The sequence below is a fragment of the Thunnus maccoyii genome, chromosome 2 (assembly GCF_910596095.1).
Source record: "Thunnus maccoyii chromosome 2, fThuMac1.1, whole genome shotgun sequence".
Classification (NCBI taxonomy): Eukaryota; Metazoa; Chordata; class Actinopteri; order Scombriformes; family Scombridae; genus Thunnus; species Thunnus maccoyii.
Genome location: NC_056534.1, coordinates 13375030 through 13395425, shown reverse-complemented (window position 1 = coordinate 13395425; position 20396 = coordinate 13375030). Strand labels below are relative to the sequence as shown.

The 20396-nt window shown below is 38.8% G+C and overlaps 2 protein-coding genes across 3 annotated transcripts in view; one reads left to right on the top strand and one right to left on the bottom strand.

Annotated features, from left to right (window-relative positions):
- Positions 1-326: 326 nt before the first annotated feature.
- sh3d19 (SH3 domain containing 19) lies at positions 327-20379 on the bottom strand. Of its 2 annotated transcripts, none has more exons than XM_042425235.1 (22): positions 20325-20379; positions 17611-17682; positions 10678-10717; positions 9202-9242; positions 8823-8862; positions 8434-8560; positions 7775-7964; positions 6633-7688; positions 5763-5876; positions 5428-5546; positions 4885-4925; positions 4567-4780; positions 4404-4472; positions 4134-4277; positions 3951-4014; positions 3159-3289; positions 2979-3037; positions 2655-2884; positions 1849-1898; positions 1521-1707; positions 800-906; positions 327-686 (listed from the first exon to the last, which is right to left on the bottom strand). In XM_042425235.1, the coding sequence occupies exons 1-22, from the start codon at positions 20362-20364 to the stop codon at positions 579-581; spliced, it is 3243 nt and encodes a 1080-aa protein (XP_042281169.1). In that variant the 5' UTR covers positions 20365-20379; the 3' UTR covers positions 327-578. The 2 variants fall into 2 exon arrangements, with proteins under 2 accessions (XP_042281169.1, XP_042281179.1); XM_042425245.1 differs by having other exon boundaries at positions 800-903.
- fhip1aa (FHF complex subunit HOOK interacting protein 1Aa) overlaps positions 19733-20396 on the top strand; it is a 33584-nt gene continuing 32920 nt past the window's right edge. Inside the window, exon 1 of the mRNA XM_042425257.1 lies at positions 19733-20022. The gene's annotated coding sequence lies outside the window, so the exon portion shown is untranslated. The remainder of the gene's footprint in view (positions 20023-20396) is intronic.

Sequence of the window (20396 nt, the reverse complement as noted above, 5' to 3'; positions counted from 1 at the left end):
ATTGATCAGTTTCTGGAATTCTGCCAATTCAGGGGAAACTGATGCTTCTATAACAATTTTACTGCCAAAATTGTCACATTACTGAAGCATTTATGTAACCTAATCTGGTGGTAAGCACTCCATTTCCCTGAATTGGTCTGATCTGTTAAGTTTTATTCCATGTGATCAATAGGCAAGGTTTTGTAGGTGAAAAGTAAAAGTATGACAACTTAAGGTTTTGTTTTTTTTTGATATGCAACAAGTGATCAAACTGTAATGGAAGAGACAAACCACTAGATGGTGCAAATGTACAACTGGTGAAGGATCCAAAATAGCTTGTACGTCAATTCAAATTGACAGCCAGATTCACACAATATTTATTTATAACCAAGATAAATCATTCAGTAAACACTTCATTTTAAGTTGATGCTACACAAGAAAACAGATGTCGCACTACTTGGAGATGAAATACTGCTTTCCAGTTAAAAGAAGTTCATGTTTATGAATTCCACTACGAAAAACATTTGTCCACAGGCCTCGTTTCAGTTCTGGTCATCCAACAGTGTCCCCTTTATTTTGTACTGAAAGCCACATGTCTATCACAGTACTTGCACATAGTTTTTGGGGACCAGGGCCCGTTTCCCCTTTAAGTCACCCAGAAACCATTCATCATCAATGGACTCCAGATTAGTGATAATGTCCCCAACCTGCAAAAGAAGGAATTAGGCTTTCTTAGTGGCGGTGCTTTCAATAGATATCATTTGAACTGTGAATTTATGGAAATTATTCATAATAGGGGGAGAAATATGAACCACCGTACCTTCAGAGAGAGCTCCTCATCACAGTCTGATGCGAAGTCGAACAAAGCCTTGGCTCTCCCTCCACCAGCAGCTTTATTCTGCTGTGTATTAGACAACTGCTGGCCTGCTGAGAAAGACGTATACACAATATCAGTGAATGAATAATAATGACGTTGGTCTTATAAAACTGACTATTAGTGCCCATTATGGAGTTGAAAAAGTTAGTTGATTGACAGAAAATGAACTATTTTGAAAACTGATTAATTGTTTAAGTAGCCTCAAGTACACATCTCAAACATAACCTGGTTCCAGCTTCTCAACTTTGAGGATTTGCTGATTTTCTTTGACTTATGAGAGTGCAGACTGACTTTTTCAAAATGTTCAACTGTTGGTTGGACAAGTAGCAATTTGAAGATGTCACCTTGGGCTTTAAGAAATTATTTTTTTCACCATGTTTTGACATTATATAGACCACATCAATTATGAAAAGGATCTGAGGATTGATCAATAATGAAAAGCAAATTATAACTGTAATGCCAACAATATTTAACTTTAATGTAATTAAGATTTTTTTAAAAACATAAGACAGTCTCCTTGATGTGCCATCTAATTATTTGCCTCAATTGACTCTGATGATGAGTTCAGTGACAACTGAGGCAAACTGGAACTAGTGCAGATAACAGTGAACTCTGTAGAGGGCAGTAATTTCATCATTTCAACAACACCGTGAGAACTTCATACCAGCGCTGCTCTCAACAAAAGCCTTTGGGAACATGCCCTCTCTGCCGTTGAGCCTGCCACAGCTCCACTCCTCGTTGATATGCTGGGTGATCAGGATTCGGTCGCCCTGTTCAAAGGACAGGTCGTCGTCTGACTTCCCAGCAAAGTCATACAGAGCCACCACCCACTCCACAGTGGCCTGAGATGCCTAGAGAGTGGAGCGGGACAAGATAAGACATGGTACAAATGGTAATTAAAACAGAACACATGCATAATATTTAACTGTAACAGACCTTTATTTGATATTTTCTCCTTATTGATGTTTCTGCTTTATATAAATATTGATTACCTGATCTGTTTTGGCAACCTTGGGGTGGGTACTGGGAGAGGCACCCATGCCTGTGAAAAAAAAGACAAATTATTATAATACATATGTATTATAAATTATCATAATATATTATTGAAATGAAAACCATATAACATCCAATCAGGGGAGGAAAAGAAAAAACATTATTGAATCTATGGCAGTTTACATTTTGCACTTAAAAACTTGCACATTTTTGGGGTGATTACAGTATTTTTAAAGTCAGTATATTTAATTTTTTACAAATTTATATGCAGGTCTGTAATTTTCTTATAATTTTAATTGGAAGTTTCTTGGAAAAAACTATATAATCTAGTATTAATTCTGTGGTAGGAAGACGGGTATATTAGTCTCTCTGAGTTCACTTAGTTGGGTTGATTTAATAAATACTTGTTGATTTAAGAAGGAACATGCAGAAAAAATATTTGAACAGCTAATTGGATAAATAAAATATGAAAAATATAAATGAATAAACTTGGAGACTCAGAGCCCAGTATTTCTAAACTCCCGGCTACGGACCTAGTTGCATGAGTGTGTAAACAGACCTATTGTAAACAGCTATGTAATGAAACAGAAACAGAGGCACACATTCCTGGCATGCCACAGAGTAAAATGCCAGCCAACACAAAGAAAAAGGATGGATAAAGGCTCTTCACTGATGGACACAGCCGCTCTGTTGTTTTCCATGGAGGATCAAGAGGATAAAATGTTAATGTATTATAAAATATTACCACTTAACCAAAATCAGCACATAATGAAAAGAATGGATTTAGTCTTCTAGGTAATCTTACCAGGCAGTGCTATCCTATTGGGCTGTGTCTGCTGCTGACTTGGAGGCGGAGACAGATCTTCGATGACCTCTACAAAGTTAAGAGGGAAGATTCCAGTAAAGACGCCGATCTGTCCCCGAGCCCATTCCTGTCCCACGTACTCCTTCAACTGGATCACATCGCCCTCTGAGAACGACAGCTCATCGCTGTGCTCGCCTTCAAAGTCGAACCTTGCCACACATCTCGGGCCACTTCAAAAGTATGCAACATTTGAAATATCAGGTTAATTCATCATGTTAGTTTGTAAATGCTAGTGCAAAGGTTGATATGATGTAAAAACTTTACCTGACTCTTGCAGATGATGGCTTCACTTTCCTTTCAACGAGGGGTTTTGGTGAATTTGACTAATTGGAAAAGACAATGATAATGAATTTCCTCAAGTCAGAGATTTCTCAGCCATAATGTAAAACTCTCCAAAAAGGTGTGATGTATATATAATGTCTGTGTGAAAAAAATGACATTTACCAGCACATTGACATAATTGACAGGAAAGTAACCAGTAGATCCTCTACAAGTGCCTCTATACCACTTGCTGTCCACCTGCTCTACCATGCTAACGACATCTCCTGCCCGCAGACTCAGCTCTCCTGGACCCTCTGTGCCAAGAACATACACAGTCATCAGTCAGTCATCTATGATACCAAAAATATAATCCAACTTCCAAGTACAACAAATCCTTTGACAAAATTTACACTGCTTTTGATTATTTTCAGCCAGTTTCTATCTTTTAAAAATGAAAACATGTCAGAGGAATAGTTTGACATTTGGGAAATGGACTTATTCGCTTTTTACCATGACTGAGATGAAAAGATTTACACTACTTTCATGTCTATGTGTTAAGTACAAAGCTGGAGCCAAAAGTGGTTAGCCTAGCTTAGCATAAAGACTGAAAGCAGGGGGACACAGCTAGCCTAGTCCAAAATTTAAAATATCAGCTTTCTAGCACCTCTAATAATCTCTTAACATGTTAAATTGTTCCTACAAAAAACACAAATAGTTGTTTTTATATTTCAGATTAAATAAACAAGATATAATTATTGAACTTTATGAGTGGATTTTTTAAACTTTGGAGAGAGCCATGCTAGCTGTTTCTCCCCTGCCTCCGGTCTTTATGCTAAACTAATCCCCTTCAGGCTCTGGCTACATGCTTAACACACCCAAAATGTTAAACTATATCCATATATTGTCTTATTCCAGTGCTATTATGAAATTGTCACTACCAGCAGCTGTTTGTTTTTTTAAAAACTGATGTCTCACCTGGTGTGAAGTCATGTATGGCCTGAACCTTTAGCCCAGACCCAGCTCCACCTGAACCAGCACTCTGTAGAGAGAACAGAACCTCTTATTAGGTTAATGTATCAGAGCCTGGTGGGCACAAAAGAGAAAGTGATGCTCAAGTATCAGAGACATGTGTTTACTCCTGAATGAAAGACAAATTACCTGTGATGGGGACATGTTTGAGACGGAGTCAAGAGGAGTGATGACCTTCATGTGAGACTTGTGGACTCTACCTCTAGTGTCTCCAATTTGGCACTCAAATGTATTGTGGTCAATCTCCTCTAGCAGCAGAAGCACTTCATTTTTCTATTGAAAAAGGCAACAAAAAGTGTTCACTGTTGCTGAATCATTGTGGATTTGACTTGACAATGTAATTTAATGTGTGAAATAATGCACTTTATGTAAAGGTAATATCTAAGCTAGTTTTGTCACCTGAAATGACAGTTCTCCTGTATTGCTCCCATTGTAGTCAGAGGAAGTGATTCCATGGGGAAGTTGAAGCTGATGGAGGAAAGCAAAAAATTCAACAAATGCTCATCATGTAGTGTTTGATACATGGTGACAGCGCACAGGTGTGCAGTGGGATCTCTCTCACAGTGTATTTGTTGTAGAGACGGTGGCCTGGGTTGGGCCTTGGAGGTAAGATTGGTCCCTTCCTGTGGGGCTTCTGTGTCTGGGGTTTAGGTGAAGCCTGCCGTGGTCCTGAATGGGATCGACCTGTGGCTTGCAGGCTGGGTGGGGGAGGTCTTCCCGGGCCTGTTTTCGCTGGAGGTGGGCGAGGTGGGAGGCTTTTGCTTGTACTGAGCTTCCTGAAGTGCAACACCATCATCAAGTTACATATCATCATCTTTTTAAAGTGCACTACCACTTAACACTAAATTTTACTGATGAGGATTTTTTCCCCTTCACTCACCGAGATGGTAGTGATGGCTCCGGCCCAACATTGAAAGACTCCTGCAGAAGAATCCAATTGTGCATTTTTAGTAGCAGTAAAACAGACTCACTGAATCAGTGTACAGTACTGGAAACCATAGTAACCATAGAAACCACAGCTAGCTTCAGCTCAATGGCAGGCAATGTGTTCATGGAGCCACAATGGTTTTCTTTGTTTGTGGAAAACAGAGGAAATGAAGCAGGTAAGCCACACAGCTGATAGACAAGATAAACCTGATTGAGAGGGACATTCTGGGCTCAGAATGCACCACATCATAGTTTAAAGGTAGAAACACACCAATAGCACTCAGGCAAGCAGTCTCAAGAGCTATTTTTTGATTAAAAGCTCAAATACCAACATACAACTCAAAAGCACTGTAAGAGAAGAAACACCACCCTCCTAGTGTGTTTTCAGGTCTAAAACATAAGGCATAACCTTAATACTGTGGAAACTTTTGATATAAGAAGATGGGATTTTCTGAGCCAGTGCTTGCAAAACTCTGTTCAGTGATGCAAATCCTACCTGAGTGGAGAGGATGGGGATGGGGGGCAGGCCTTGTTTGTGGTTCACTGAGGTATTCAGGGAGCCTATGGGCTTCTGAGCAGGGAGCGGAGGAGGACTATCCTGAAAATGATCTGAAACTGAGAAGAGACCTGTCTTTACTACAACATACTGAAAACTTACATTATGATGAGTTTTAAAAATAGAAAAAGGTATGTACAGTATGTGCAGAATACTGTGTATAAATTAGAAAACACAGTTCTACAAAACACTTTTAACAAATGAACTTCAGTATATTATGACATAATTCAGACAATATTTCAACAGTCACATGGTTTACCGTACACTGAACTCACATGAATCAGTTTTGCTGGGAACTCTGATGGTGGTTGGTCTCCTTGTTACACTTTGTCTGGTGAATGAGCCTTCAATGCTGTCCACATTACGCTGGGGTTTGACTGGGATGTGATCTGAACACAGAGATTATTGTATATTGATTATGTTACACTAAACAATATTTTGTTTTCTTAGGATACATGTCATCACAATCAAGTTTTAATATGTAATCCAGAACACTCAAGCACTCAGAGCACTCAAACTAGCTTAGTGTCAGCCTAGTTTAGCATAAAGACTGGAGGCAGGGAGAGCTAGCCTTTATCTCATGTGTTTAATCTGAAACAGAAATGTAAAAATTTGTGGTTTTACAGGGAGTTACATACTCTTGACGAATACAGCTTTGGACGGATTCACTCCTGATTCCAGTCTTTACGCTAAGCTAAGCTAAACTAAGCTAAGCTAAGGTAACTGCCTCCTAGCCTTAGTTCCATACTTAACGCACAGACATTAGAGTGGTATCAACTATCTTATCCTACTCTCACAAACATAGCGAATAATCACATTTCGCAAAAGGTCAAACTTCCCTGAAATATATATTTACTATGGAAAATGACAGCCATTTTAAAACTTTGGGCTCTGACAACTGATGTCATCATTTTTGACCTTGTAGACAAAACTTATGTTGCTTCCATTTAGTTGATTGCTTTGACTGATGTACAGCACATTGTTCTGAAAAGTGGTCCTTAAATAAAAGTGTATTATTATGATAAAACTATTAATCAATATGTTAATCCACAGATTAATCAATCACAAAAAATATAGGATGCTTTCCCACAGAGGAGTGCTCTTTGTCTTGCACAATATCCACCTCAAAACTAAATGCTACTCACTTGACAGACACTCATTCCCTTTGACCGCGGAGGTTGAGTTGTGGTTGTTAATGTTAAGGTTGGGTTTCAGAGGTTCCTTAGAAGGCTTCACTGGAGGTGTAGGAGGAACTGCTGAAGTTTCCTCCTCATGGATGCTGTTGGCTCTGGTCAATAATGAAGGACGTGACCGGTGTGGGACGGCCCCCTTAGCAAGTAAAGTGTCTAGTTCCTCTTTTACAGACGATCCCACGGATTTCCTAGGCTGCAGAGGTCTAGGTGCTGGTGTAGGGCTTTGGGGGATGTTTGTGGTTGGTACATTTTGATTGTCATTATCGACACTGTGGTTAAACTGAGGTTTAAAAGCTATCGAAGGTTTAGCAGCAACTGGAGGTCTGTTAGTGGTCTTCCTGGGTAGAGGTTCTGGTTTGGCTGGTTCAACCACATTTCCATCTTCAGCCTGGCTCTCAAAGGCCTGGATCCTGGCCCGGATATTTCGTTGACTGTTGCCGGCACTCATCTCGCCACTAGCATCTTCACCTTGAGAGGCCTCGTCTGATTGGTTATCACCGTTCTCCTCACACTCGTGTTCTACACTAAAGACCTCCAACAATTCCTTTAGATACTTATTTGAGGAGAAATCCTCTGGATCAGTGCCTGAGATGACTTGAACGCTGTCACAATTTTCACTGAGTTTGACCAAAGTCTGAACTTTGGCTTCTTCCTTGATGGTCTGCTTTCGAGATTTTATACGAGGAAGTGGAACGGGGCGTTGACTGTGCTCTGAGTCTGAAGAGGAAGGAGTATTTTCAGCAGAGATAGCAGAGGCAGACAGAAGCTGTGCAGGATGTTTTGCAGGAATATCCCAGTGCACAGTAACAGATCTGGTACATGTATGAGTAGAGTCTGCCTGGTTGGCTTCTTTTACATCAGTCTTAGAGTCACTTTGCTCCTCAGTGTTTGTGGATTCTGTTGTAGTTGTTGCAACCTTCTCATCACTGGGTCCAACAGTTTCGGCAGCCGATTCTCTGTCCACTGGTTTCGGCAATGATGGCCTTGGTGGTTTTTGCGGCTTTTTACCTGCAGGTAAATGTAAAGAATGATCTTGTGTTGTAGAAATAGACTGAAACTTAAAACTGACCACAAGTGATTCTCAAATGCCTCACCAGCAGATCTTTTCTTTGCTGTCGGTGGAGTGGCAACGCACTGTTGGACAGTAGTGGAGGTGTCTTCCTTCACAGGGTCGGTCTGCGTGGCACTTGTGGTGGTGCAGGTGGACTGGCGGGGGGCTGCAGTAGGCTTGAAAATGTGCTCTTCTTGGGTCTCTTTAATCACCTGGTCATAGGATGGTGGGGGCTAAGTCATGAAAAAGAAAGGTGTTCACACACATGCACACATATTATTTCCCCATGTACTTTAGCATTTACAGTATGTGGTGGGATATTTTACTTAGTTATGTGTTCAATTCAATTCGATTTTATTTAATTTATATAGCGCCAAATCACAACAAAAGTCATCTCAGGGCACTTCACATAGAGCAGGTCTAGACCGTACTCTTTAACACTTAACTGAAGAAATAAAATATGATAAAATAAGACCTAATTGGTGTCTAGTAAAAACTTTCTGAAAATGGGGGGATTTTAGCTCACACCGAAGTATTTCAAAAATTCTGTCTATGACCCCGTTCAGTGTTTTTTTTTCCCTCATTAGGAAGAAATATTCTTCAACAGCACAGTCATACCACACTTAATCTCTGAGAACCTCCACATACTGGCAGATAGCCAATTGAATTAAGCCCTGTCACAGACATTCAGATCAGGCCTACCTGGGAAACAGCTTGGATGCCTGCAGACCAGCCTGACTGAGGGGGAGGTGAGAAAACCACAGACGTTCCTGGGAACCAGTTGTTGCTGACCAGAGGTTCTGCTGAGATGATGGTGATCTCTGGTCGCCTGAAATGCCGTTTATATGTATGTGACACAATCAAAATGCCAAAATGAATGGTTATGAATGATTTGTTATTGACTCCTCGATTTGTGTCTTGCTGGCAAACAATGGTGCTTTTGTTATGGTTATTTGCAAAGCAACATGCAACAAATTAGATGTAGATTTTGTAGATCTTAGTGTATTTCAATCAGCATTAATGAGCAGCAAAGTATACAATGATCAAGTAAATATAAACAGGGATTATAAAGATAGTTGTGTTCACATTACCTTCTGTCTCTGGTATGGTCACTCTGAGAGTTTGTTCTTGCTGAAGGAAGAAAAAAAGTCATATGAACTGTCATAACTTTGCCTGCTCAGCACTTTAATTTAATCTATATACAGTATATCACATTTTTTACACTGCTTTTTTACATTTCAGATGGAAACTTGAAGATTTCATTAAAAGCAAGCTATCAAGCTTTCATCAAATTTCTGGTTGAAAACTTTCATTTAAAAACAATGTGTTTATCCTAGACTATCACAGGTGACACGCTGTCATCCAGGGACTCAGGTTAGTCTCAGATATAAAGCATGTTATAATTCTGGATTTTTCACTTTCTACAAACTGCACATTCAAGGGATAAACCCTTGATGTCGGCAAACTTACTTCGTTTGATAGCAGCTCGTATAGAAGACAGAGGCCCTTGGCTGAAAGACAGAACACAACAGGAAATCCATTTATCACTAAGGTGTGGGACACAAACGGAAAAGATCAGTGTCATACCTTAGTGGTGACTCAATGGTTAAAATAAATCTCTTCACTTGCCGCTCAGCAACACAGTACAATATGTTCTGGCAATGCAGATACTTTATACTGTTGATGCTAAGGTATCTAATGACAAAATATTTAAAATAATGTCTAACTTTAAACTAAAAAGAGGAAAATGATAATACATAGGGGAATAAAAGAGGCTGGGCAAAACAATAGAAAAGTAAAATCTAAAGGAAATACAATAAAACAGGCTGAAGTGATTTAAAAAAGATACTTTTATGACTGAGATTTTAAGATGTCTGCATCATAATATGAAACAGTAAGATACACTATACAGTGCATTTTAGTATGCAGTGAAATTGCTGAGGGAACAAACTATTGCCCACTGAGATGTAAACATAAAAGTGACACACATGAATAGAAACAAATGGAGTGATTAGTTCACTTCTACATTACTATTCAGCATAAATATTTTATATATGGGTAAAAAAAAAAAGCCACAGATTTATATCACCAAACATGCCTCCAGCATTGTAAAAAAGTTACATAAGAGATGTATGTGCTCCTTTAAAATCCACCTACCATACAAAAACATGATGACCAGTGGATGGTACCACTTCTAGGTCAATACAGGCGTAACAATCATAATTCAAATGACTGTTCTTGTTTACTACATCATCTCCAGACAGGAACCAAGCACTTTATCCTCAGACTGTTTTCCTCTCAAAAGGTTTTAGATCTTTTCTAATCCTAAACTGTCTTCACTTCACAGCAGCGGCAATATTACATTAAGATCCCTTGTTTTTGTGCAGGGATTAAACTAATATGATACTCTGCGCCAACACTCTCTTCATCAAGGCTATGTTGAATTCCCTTGACGGAGGAGGCAGGCGTATCATTAACACATATCCTGCTCATTAAGGACTGACTGCAGCAGGGTGATGTAAACTATCTGGGGGAAAAACCAAAAAATCCTTGCCCACCTCTTTGTTCCATGTGGTTAAGTTAATTGATTACTTAAGATGTAAACACCAGGATCTTAACATATCCTGTGTGATCTATCATGAACTATGTTTTTAAATCATTTCCCTGATCTTGCTGAGGTCTACAAGGGTCAGTTAGAAAGTCTCCTTAATGTCTCTAAACAACAACTAAAAAAGCAGCATGATGCATCCGTCCCCATTTTGACCTCAGTCTGTCATTCAGAGAGGATAGATCAGTGCATTGTTTGGTCCATTCACAACCTCACCATCAGCAGATCTGACTGTTAAAGGGACAGTGTTATTTTGCCAGCTACAGATTCAGTTTGGTGAAGCTACACAACTAGATATGATGTATAAAACCACAAGTTCAAGAAGGAAAATGGCATACCTGGAATTAAAATGATCTGGCTTGGTTCTCTCAGGAAGATCTGTGAAGGAAAACAGAGTGTTGCTTTTTCCATAAGTGAGGTGTTGTAACCACGGTAGCATCCTGGCAACTCATCTCTATCATACATCTCTCTATCAGAATATATGTAAGGTTTTTTGTGCAATATTGATATGAACAGGATACAGTACATTTTATGGAAACTGACCAGATTTGAACGTCTGCTTTTGCCTTGTCCAGTGAATGAAATACCTGACAAATTGGAACACTTTATCACATTGATGCAGAAATCAATGTAAAAATCAAATATTACCATAAAACAGTCCTGCTCATTGATTTACAGCATAGCCCATGATGGCCTAATACTGTACACTCAGAAATATTAAGGGGTTGCTACCACCCCATAAACCATATGGCAAAATCTGATGGTAGACAAATTTATATCATCTCATGATACACTGTATATGGTCATATTGAAGGGGTACAATTATATCACCTATGTACAGCACCAATAGGAAAAGAAAATATATACATTTTGACCTGATGAAGATCTGACTTGAATCAAAACATTGTCTATTTGAATAATAAAAATTGTGGCTTTGGAGTAAGTGTATGGACGTTACTCTTTTCCTATATATGGTCATATCGACCATCCTTTGTGTGTCAGTAGCAGGACAGTGACACAGTTTGTTAGTTAGGGGTGTTTGAAGGTGCTCACAGTCACATCCATATTGACTGAACAGAAAAGAACTTTTAGCACTTCTGTATATGCATTTAGTGAATAACAGCAGGACAATGATGGTAGGTATACAAACAAGGCAACCAAGGAGTTTGTAGGGCAAAGAGTGGAATGCTCTTCACTGGCCAAGTGAGAAACATGAACTCAATGCATCCGATCACGTGTTTCAATTGATGAAGAGTAGACTGAAGGTAAAAGTCACCGAAATGGGCAAGAAATGCAGCACAGGCCTAGCAAAGCATCACTATGGTTACCAGACTTTAGATACTCACTAATGTAAATAGATTTGCAACCTACTCCCATAGATTTTGGTTCTACAAAAATTAGGGGACTCTAATGTAAAAAGGGTTACAATTCATAGGCTATTGATCTGGTGTGGATTTCAACACCTTCAAATTGAAGCTGAGAGTCAGTAATTGAACTCACAGGTATCGTTTTATTTAAAATCCTATTTGTTTCTGTTTAGAGTCTGGACTGTTTAAACAAGAAATACAAGAACCTAACTCTAATCAACAGGATCAACCATTCAATCTTGATGAACCAGTTAGTGTAAAACAACTGTGTTTGTGCTTTCGAATCTAAATTTACAAAGAAGTAATTATTATGTAAACATGATGCATGTTATCTTTAAAAGATAAAGACAAACTATGATGACAATGCTACACCATTCCTCATTTTTAAACTTCATGAATGTACATTTAATTTTGTCTGCTGCACTGTATCTAGATGACACACTGACTGTACATTATGTTTGTTGAAAGGCAAACTACTCCCATACAAAAAGCACTGTGTACTTCGGCTACACTGGTACTTTCCAGGCAAAGCTTCAGACACATACAATACACTTACTTCTATTATTTGCTTTAGTATTTGGCAGTCACCTAATTTTCATGTCTTAATCAAACAACAAGATGTAAACAAAGTAGCTTTCACATCACAGTCTATTAGTTAACAGCCAATCTAAGGAGCAATATCATTAACGCAAATAATCTAATCTCTCAGGAGTAATTTCAAGTGTAGTCCTCCCATTTGAGACAACACTTGTTGGAGGAAGTAAAAATATGAGCGGCAAAGTCAGCTTTGTTGTTAATGCCGTGGGCCTGAAACCATGACCTCGTTCACAGTCAGATCCACCTGTCACACCTGTTACTTGTTATCTGTTTAGTGCCGCTATTGCTGCTGCCTCAAGTTACACTTTAACAACACGTGAGAATAGAGATTCTGTACTTTCACTTAATGGTGGGAAGTCTTTTTAGCATTTGCCTGACAAAGAATTAAGCTTTGGTATTTTAAACAAAGTATCATCACTTCCTTGTACATGTGCAGTCTCACAAACGTAACATAAAGACACAGTTGTGTCACCTTGTACGGAAGTCGACTCTTTGGTGATACTATGCAACAAGGCACCCTACCTGCTGAGGAATTAAACCAATAAATATAAAACCTCCAGGATCAACATGGATATCTCCATCAACATGGATATCTCCATACCTCCTTCCAGGTCCACCGAATGAGTGTCTCGGTGATGTTTCAATGTGGAAAAGAACTCGAGGCTTGCAGTTACACACCCACAGATAACAGAGAAGAGTGGGAGGGCTCTGCTTGTAATATCTCAGCTCTCCTGTGTTTACTTGGCCAATCTAACGAACAGGAATGTGGTCATTCAGGAAGCTGTGGTTGTGCTACACGATACTGCACTGTCTTTTTCCTGCCAAGTAAAAGGTCACAGGGACATGCAGGTCGCTCTGTGCCATCCATAACTGGCATGAGTCTACAAGTGCTACAGTAATCAACTTCACTACCTTTTTGTTTGGCTAAAAAAATAAAGATGGACCTATCAATAAACTAATTAAACTTTATATACACAGCATCTTTCATACAGGTTAGGACAACTGACAAATTACATCTAGAACACAAAACAAAAGCCTGAATCAATGGAGACTATTGCACACAAGTATAAGCAAAATGCTGAAGCAAATAAATTGGAGGAAAGTACACACATACACAGCTAATACTAAAAACCACAAACATTAAGAGGCAGCTTATGATCATAGAAACACTCTAAGCAAAATCCAGGCTAAAAAACAAGCTTTTGAGTTTACATTTAAAAGTATCTACTCTGTGATGTTCTGGGAGTCTGTTCAAACAACCTGGAGCACAGGAACTAAACTCAGTTTAAACACTCCCAAAGCACCCAAGGAGCCCTTCTGGTCCATATATTAAAAGCATTTTAGATAAGTAGTCTGATATAAGACCATGAAGCGCTTTGAAAATATATATTGAGAATTTTAAAATCAATATAAAAACTAACAGGTCTGTTTTTGGACTTTAAAATAGGTGTAATGTGTGTTGTTTGTCTTCTAAAGTTTCTTCTCAGTTCTCAGTCATATCATAGATTGCTTTACAAAAGTCGAGCCGACTATATTAACATTAGTCTTTTTGTATAGCTTTGGGTGGGAAATTGATGCACTTGATGATGATGATAATTGGAGGTGGTAAGTAGCAGTTTTAGTGATACTGCAGACTCAAAAATAACATTTTAATAGCTCACCAGTTGGCTGGGCTGTGGTTAAGTCTCTGTAAAAATTAGTTCATTGGCCTTTGTACCAATAACCAGCACTTCACTTTTATCTAGGTTGAGCTGTAGGAAAGTGTGCAGCACTGAGACAATGTTATCTCAAATACAAGACATTTATAAAGAGCGTTATGCATTGTGTATTATGAGCTTAGCCATGAAAGGGGACACTAATGAGAGTGTCAAGGAAAAACACACTGGTATGTAGATCGAAAGGCAACACATTTGATCCTGCTATAACCTGTGGGAAAACAAGTTACAGGTTATGTCAATTTTTTTTAGGTGAATATAAACCTGGTGAGGGCCCTGTAATTGTTTTCATCTGTTATCAGTGTTGACCTAATTCATGACCCAAAGATTACAGGACAGTAATTGAATGAATTGATTTTTTTATTGGAGTGTCATACACTCCAGGTGCTCAGCCCACATGGGTTTACAAGACTCTTCTTACAGGATCAAGAAGAACAAAAGAAAAGGAAATCAAGTCGATACACAGTATTGTTTTAAAACACATTATATCAGATATACACTTTTTCAGACATTTTCAGGAAATGCTTAACTCTAAGATGATGGTACAATGGACAGCAGAAAATAAAATGCATTTCCTTCTCAACCTCATCCAAGTCACATAGTTGACATTTTCTGACTTCCTGTGGGAGTGGGTGGAAACCAAAAAATGATGCCAGATCTTAACTGAGCACTGGTCAGGTCCAGGTTCATATATTGTTCAGAAGGATGCTTAATAACATCTTCTCAATTATGTCAAACTGCTTAATTTGGTGTGACCATCACGAGATCACTTATACTCTTTGAACCTTGAATGTCTGTACAAAATTTCATCACAATCCATCCAACAGGTATCGAGATATTTGACTCTGAACCCACATGACCAACCAGCATTACCATCCCTAACAGAACATGGAGTTATTTGAAAGAGCAGTTTTAATTTGCAGTGACATTGACTTGCACAAAGTGTGCTATACTTACTCATTAAGTACTCTTGGAATAGTGATTTACTTAACATATGATTTACCAAATAAAAGCTCATTTAACATTATTCAACTGACTAAGCACTGAGGTTGAGAAAATGGAAAACGCTCCCACATTCCTTGACATTTCCAGTGAAAAAGCTCATAAAGTTTCAAATCAGTAAATACTCCTCGTATTTGGGGAACGCTGACACCTGAAAAGACACCACAAGCGAACGACAAAGCTGCTGAGGTCAGCAGGAGAGGTTTCCCTTCACAGCCGCGCTCTCACTTGAACACATGCTGTCATTACTCAGCACAGCAGCAGCAGTCGCAGAGCAGCTGGCGAGAAGGCTGGCAACAAAGGGAAAGAAAGAAAAACAATCTGCCTCTCTGTCTCTCTGTGTCATGCTGCTCCAGCCAGAACTCTATAGATACTAGAGAAGACAGAATAAGAAAAGTCTCAATGACAGTTTAGTTTTAGTCTGTCTCCAACTTTAGTTAGAGACAATTTCTAAAAAGTTTAGTGATACATGCTGGAATAAATACAACATTTCTGGATTTAAAGGCCAAACCGTGATACCCAGCACCAAGCTCATGTAAAATTTAAACAATGAAGCATAATTTGTGATAAAATCCAGGTCAAAACAACAGATTTTGTGTGAAGCGGACAGATTATGGTGTCATGTGTGAATAACACAATGTCAGTAGCTGTTGTGCACCTTAGTCAAAGAAGATTAGATGGTGTCAATGCAGACAAGTGATTCAAAGCGGAAACTACCTGAAACACCGTAAATGCTCTGAGGCCAATGCAAACCACTTATGATGGAATGCATCATATTATAACGTTATTTTAAAAGGGGGAGGAAAAGAAATGACAACTTGTTCATGACACAGCAGCCTGTCTGCCCAGAGGGACTGACAGGAATTCCCATCTAGACAGCTGGTGGGGTCGGGGTGCGGTTGGGTGGGGGGGTTTAGGGGGGTTAGTCTGAGCTGATTCACCGGCTGCAGATAGCTGGGAAGGGCAGGGCACAGGGGAAAAGGGGATGTAAGTGTTTGAACACCAGGTGTTGCTGAGAAAATGACGAACAAAGGAAACCGTGTCATATTGACGAGAAACTTTCTTCTGGACCGTAATGGAAAGAAATTCTAACTAAGACTTATGACTAAGACAGTTCTGCTTGTATGTCAAGCTAATGTTTGTTCACTAAGGTAAATCACAGGGTGAGTACAGACAAATCAAAACTTAAAGTGACACACATTACTATGAGATGTGAGCCAAAGTTTCTGTACCCACTAGCTGGTTTACTGAAAAGGTAAATAATGTTACAGTAATAGAAAAAGATACAGACAAACAGGTTTTCAGCTCTGTTGCTTGCAGCTACTTTTAATTGTAACAGCCACATATTTTATCTACCGAGACACTCATCAGTGGTGCGTGATGATGGTGAACAAAGAGGCCAGTGGCTTGTAATAATGATACTTTCACTTCATGAATTTTATCTGTAACGTCAAGTCATTGTTAATCAAATTATTGTTTTAGACTGGATGTGTACAGTTAGCAAAAAGCACACTTTCCTGTCTGGTATTTTGTAAGAAATATTAAAAAAATACTTTTTACTAACAGTCACTTCCACTCAGTAGAATAAACATGACAGTCAGCTGCAGGTTTTGCAGCCACACTGCTTCATACAGTTTTGTGTTTCATAGCAACTGAAGGAGAGATGTCAAAGCTCAAATACACACAAAAAAAATCTAATGTTTGTTTCACCCATGTTTTCACAGCTATTGACACACTTAGTAAAGATATTTTTAGGTTATTCAAGATTTTCACCCATGCTAAAGACAAGTCTAATGTTTTTGATGTGTGTGTCTGCTCGTACACGACACATATAAACAGTTTTTTTGTGTGTGAAAAGAGGATAAGTCATTGAGTTGTTGAAGGACCATACTAGTATTTTGGCATGTTTGGCTCCGTAACTATAAATCATGTCGTCTTTTCAAAAAGCATGAAGAACAGTTATAGATTTCTGATGTATTTTTCCTTTCTTTCTAAACAGACATTGCTTTCCAGTCATGAAAATCAAATGACAGACTCTTGAAATGTGCTTAATTTGTGCAATCCATTATTATGAACATCAAGTCTGCATTCACTTTTGTGAATTTTACATTATTCTTAGCAGTGCAGACATTTCATATCCATCTGGGCTGAAAGGATAATATAACTTTGACAAAAACAAATGTAGACTATGATGAATTATAAGTCTCCAGAAGTTTCAAGAGTCTATTGATCATATTGATTTTCATTGTACAGAAATTAATGGGGGGAAATATGGCTGCCTGGGATAAGTACATTAACATTTTTAAAACACAGCAGTCTGGATAGCTAAACAGTGATGTAATGTTTATGTGATTTGTAGTGAAGGTGTTAAACACGCAAAACAACTTAAACAAATCATTTAATTGCACTTCAGCGCCAGTTACAAAACGTCTGGTTAATTTATACTCCACTGCTGCCCGTTTTCAAACGTCAAAATTAAATTGTGTCCTATTTTGAACTACAAAAAAATATATATATTATTTTAAAACTAGATGAAATTATTATATTCAGCTCATCAGAGGATTGTAAACCACTATATTCCCAAACATACCTGCTGGCTGGATTCTGCTCCGCACGTCCCGCAGATCTCTGCGCTCCCCCTCTTCCTCCTCTTCTCTCCGGGCTTCAGCCATCGGGGTTTAAAACAATGTAAAATTAAATTAAAATAAAGAAAGAAAATAACTTGTCTAAATAAACAATAACGCTTTAGGAGCAGTTGAGTGCTCGTTCATCTCTGTACACGGTCGATAAAACATCGGTTTCTATCCTGTCCGCTAGAAGTTTCTGCAGTGTGTCCTGCTCACAGCAGCACTTTCTCTCCCTGCAGAGGGTGGAGGTGGTGCCACTGTCCGGACCACAACAGCCAACACAGGCCAACATTGTATGGACACAGTCAAAGCAGGAGGGTTAGACTGATATTAACCCATTAACTCATGGGTACAACTTTCTTTTTAAATTTGTAAAACATCAGCAAACAGACAAGCCTTGGAGTTTGAAACTTAAAAAAAAAAAAAAAAAGTAAATAGGCAGTGATTTTGGTGCTTTGTCTCCTCAGGCGAATCTATGACTGAAACTTAAAAGAACCAAGACACTGTGTTTAATATAAGATTATAAACTGTAATTAATGGATTTATCAATGGCTAGCAAATAATTTACCATGCTTCATAGTTCAGTCATAAGTCATTGATAAGGAAGCCTTAATAGACGGTGGTGTTAGACAGGAAAAACACATATGGCTTGAATATCCAAATAATATTTACTCTTCAAACAGGGATGTAGTCCAATCCAAGCAGCACCCCCCTTCTCAGGAATCTTTGACCGGGCACCAGAAGTTCAGCAATCATATTTTCTGTTATTTCCTAAAATGAAGGTCTAAATGTTGCTAAACAGCGCCAGGAACACGGTTCTAGAGGAGAAATGTGTTGGTTTCAAAGTGGTCAAATTTAAACATCGACATAACGTCATATAAGTCTAAAATACTGGAATCAACCAAGAAAATATCGTTTTAAACTGTAAAAACCTTCTGAGTTAGTGAGGACATGAACTCAATGCCCTCAAAGGCAGCTGTTTAACAAAAGTGATTTTTGTTGAATTTGGTGGCAGGAATCCCTTTCAGATACTCATTCAGCATGAATATCTCCTGATCAACTTAACTGATTTAACACGGATACACAATGGTGCCTGCTCACTGATATTTACGTTTGGATAAGTGCAGTTCAATTGCCCGTCCACCAGGTGTCACTACAGACTCATCCATTTCGTACAGTCTGTTTTATTGCTTTTTTAATGTATACATTTGATACTAATTGTTTAAATTGTGGTCTATATAAGCCTATATTTAATCAAGCATCACACATACTGGTGGTATCTTTGTATATATATCTATAGAGTATGGATACAAGATACAGATGGATTTAGAGACACTGAGCTGGCTTTGTACAGAACCAGTTATTATAGAAAAGGTGATGTGAGGATAAAAATATACATCCTACATCTTGCATTTAGTTTAAAAACAGAATTTATTACCAACAACGAGACGATTTTAAAAACCTGAGAGTGTTTTTTGGGGGATTAGCTGGACATTAAATAACAGGAGACTTTCCCATTTAAAAAAAAATCAATTTGACATTCCTTTTGCCTCCATTAAACAATCATATACTGTAGCTCTTATTCGTTGAGCCTCACTTCTTCGTCCAACAGGTGGCGACATATTGTAGATATTTACTGTGTATCAACTGTGAATGATCTAATCTTATCTGGATCAAAGGAACCTACTGTATATGACACCTGTTTTTAACTTGCCTCAAAATCAACAGAATCAGACTGATCTCGCAATTCAGTCAAGGAAGACGATGAAATTTCTGAAATTCTGATCCAAATTCAGCTTTTGGAAAGTGTGTCATGGAAAACTTGTTGCTTTTTCAGGCAGGACCAGACAGATTAAACAAACGGTGTTGGCTGGATTACGATAATACATTATCATAATATTTATATAGTTTCCCACATACTAATCATGCCCCTGAAGTGATTCATGCTTTCATTGTGATAGAGGCCACTTATGATTTTTCCATATCGCTATTTTTCATAAGAGAGACTACAGCATGACATATGAGAATGAAAACAGTGCTCGGGTGGATGTGGGCCTGGTTTAACGCGCAGTGGGAGGAGTTCAAATGAGGATTAGAGCAGTTTCACCTTTGTGCGCTGTGGACCAGGTTAAGGAGCTTGGTCACGCATATAATACCTCCACGCACTGTTAGGCTACTAAAGGGGGAAATTGTACAGCTGTGACCGAGATCGAACCCGGTGATTTAGTCCTTGGGAGGACATACTGAGTGTGTGTGTGTGTATGTGCGTGTGTGTGTGTGTTTGTGGTGGTTAGAAACCTGCAGATCGACGGCGGACCGACTGCTGTGCGCTCTCTCTCTCTCTCCGTCCAACCGGAGGATCCGTCCGTCCGACGGTAAGAAGGAAAGAAAGCTCGAAAACAACACTTAATTACCGTGTTTACACTTGTAGCTTTTACTTACCTGTGAAATTATACTTTCATCGTGACATTTCTGGCTTTTATTGGACCATGTGTGTTTTGTTGTTTTTGTTTGGCTCTGTGATTGACATGTGCGGGTGCGTGGAAGTGTTGGGTATCTCCAAACTGCTGTCAGGGGGGGTAACCAGTGGTCTGCTTTGGTTTATTGAGGGATTCCCAGTAAAAATAACGACTTCATTTTGAAGTTGAGGCAGTTTAAAACTAAACTGCGTACTTACATTTCTGGTCGGTTTGGCTTTCCTGTTGTGTCTTCACCATAGAGACTAAGTAGACCCACCCTATCTGTAGGC

Coding starts and splice junctions, on each gene's coding strand:
- sh3d19 (XM_042425235.1), bottom strand. CDS start 20,364: ATGGTGAAGACACAACAGGAAAGCCAAACCGACCAGAAAT. Junction 17,683..20,324: donor AAGCCAAACCGACCAGAAAT/GTAAGTACGCAG, acceptor CGATGGCTGAAG/CCCGGAGAGAAGAGGAGGAA. Junction 4,278..4,403: donor CAGGAGAACTGTCATTTCAG/GTGACAAAACTA, acceptor CTTTTTCAATAG/AAAAATGAAGTGCTTCTGCT.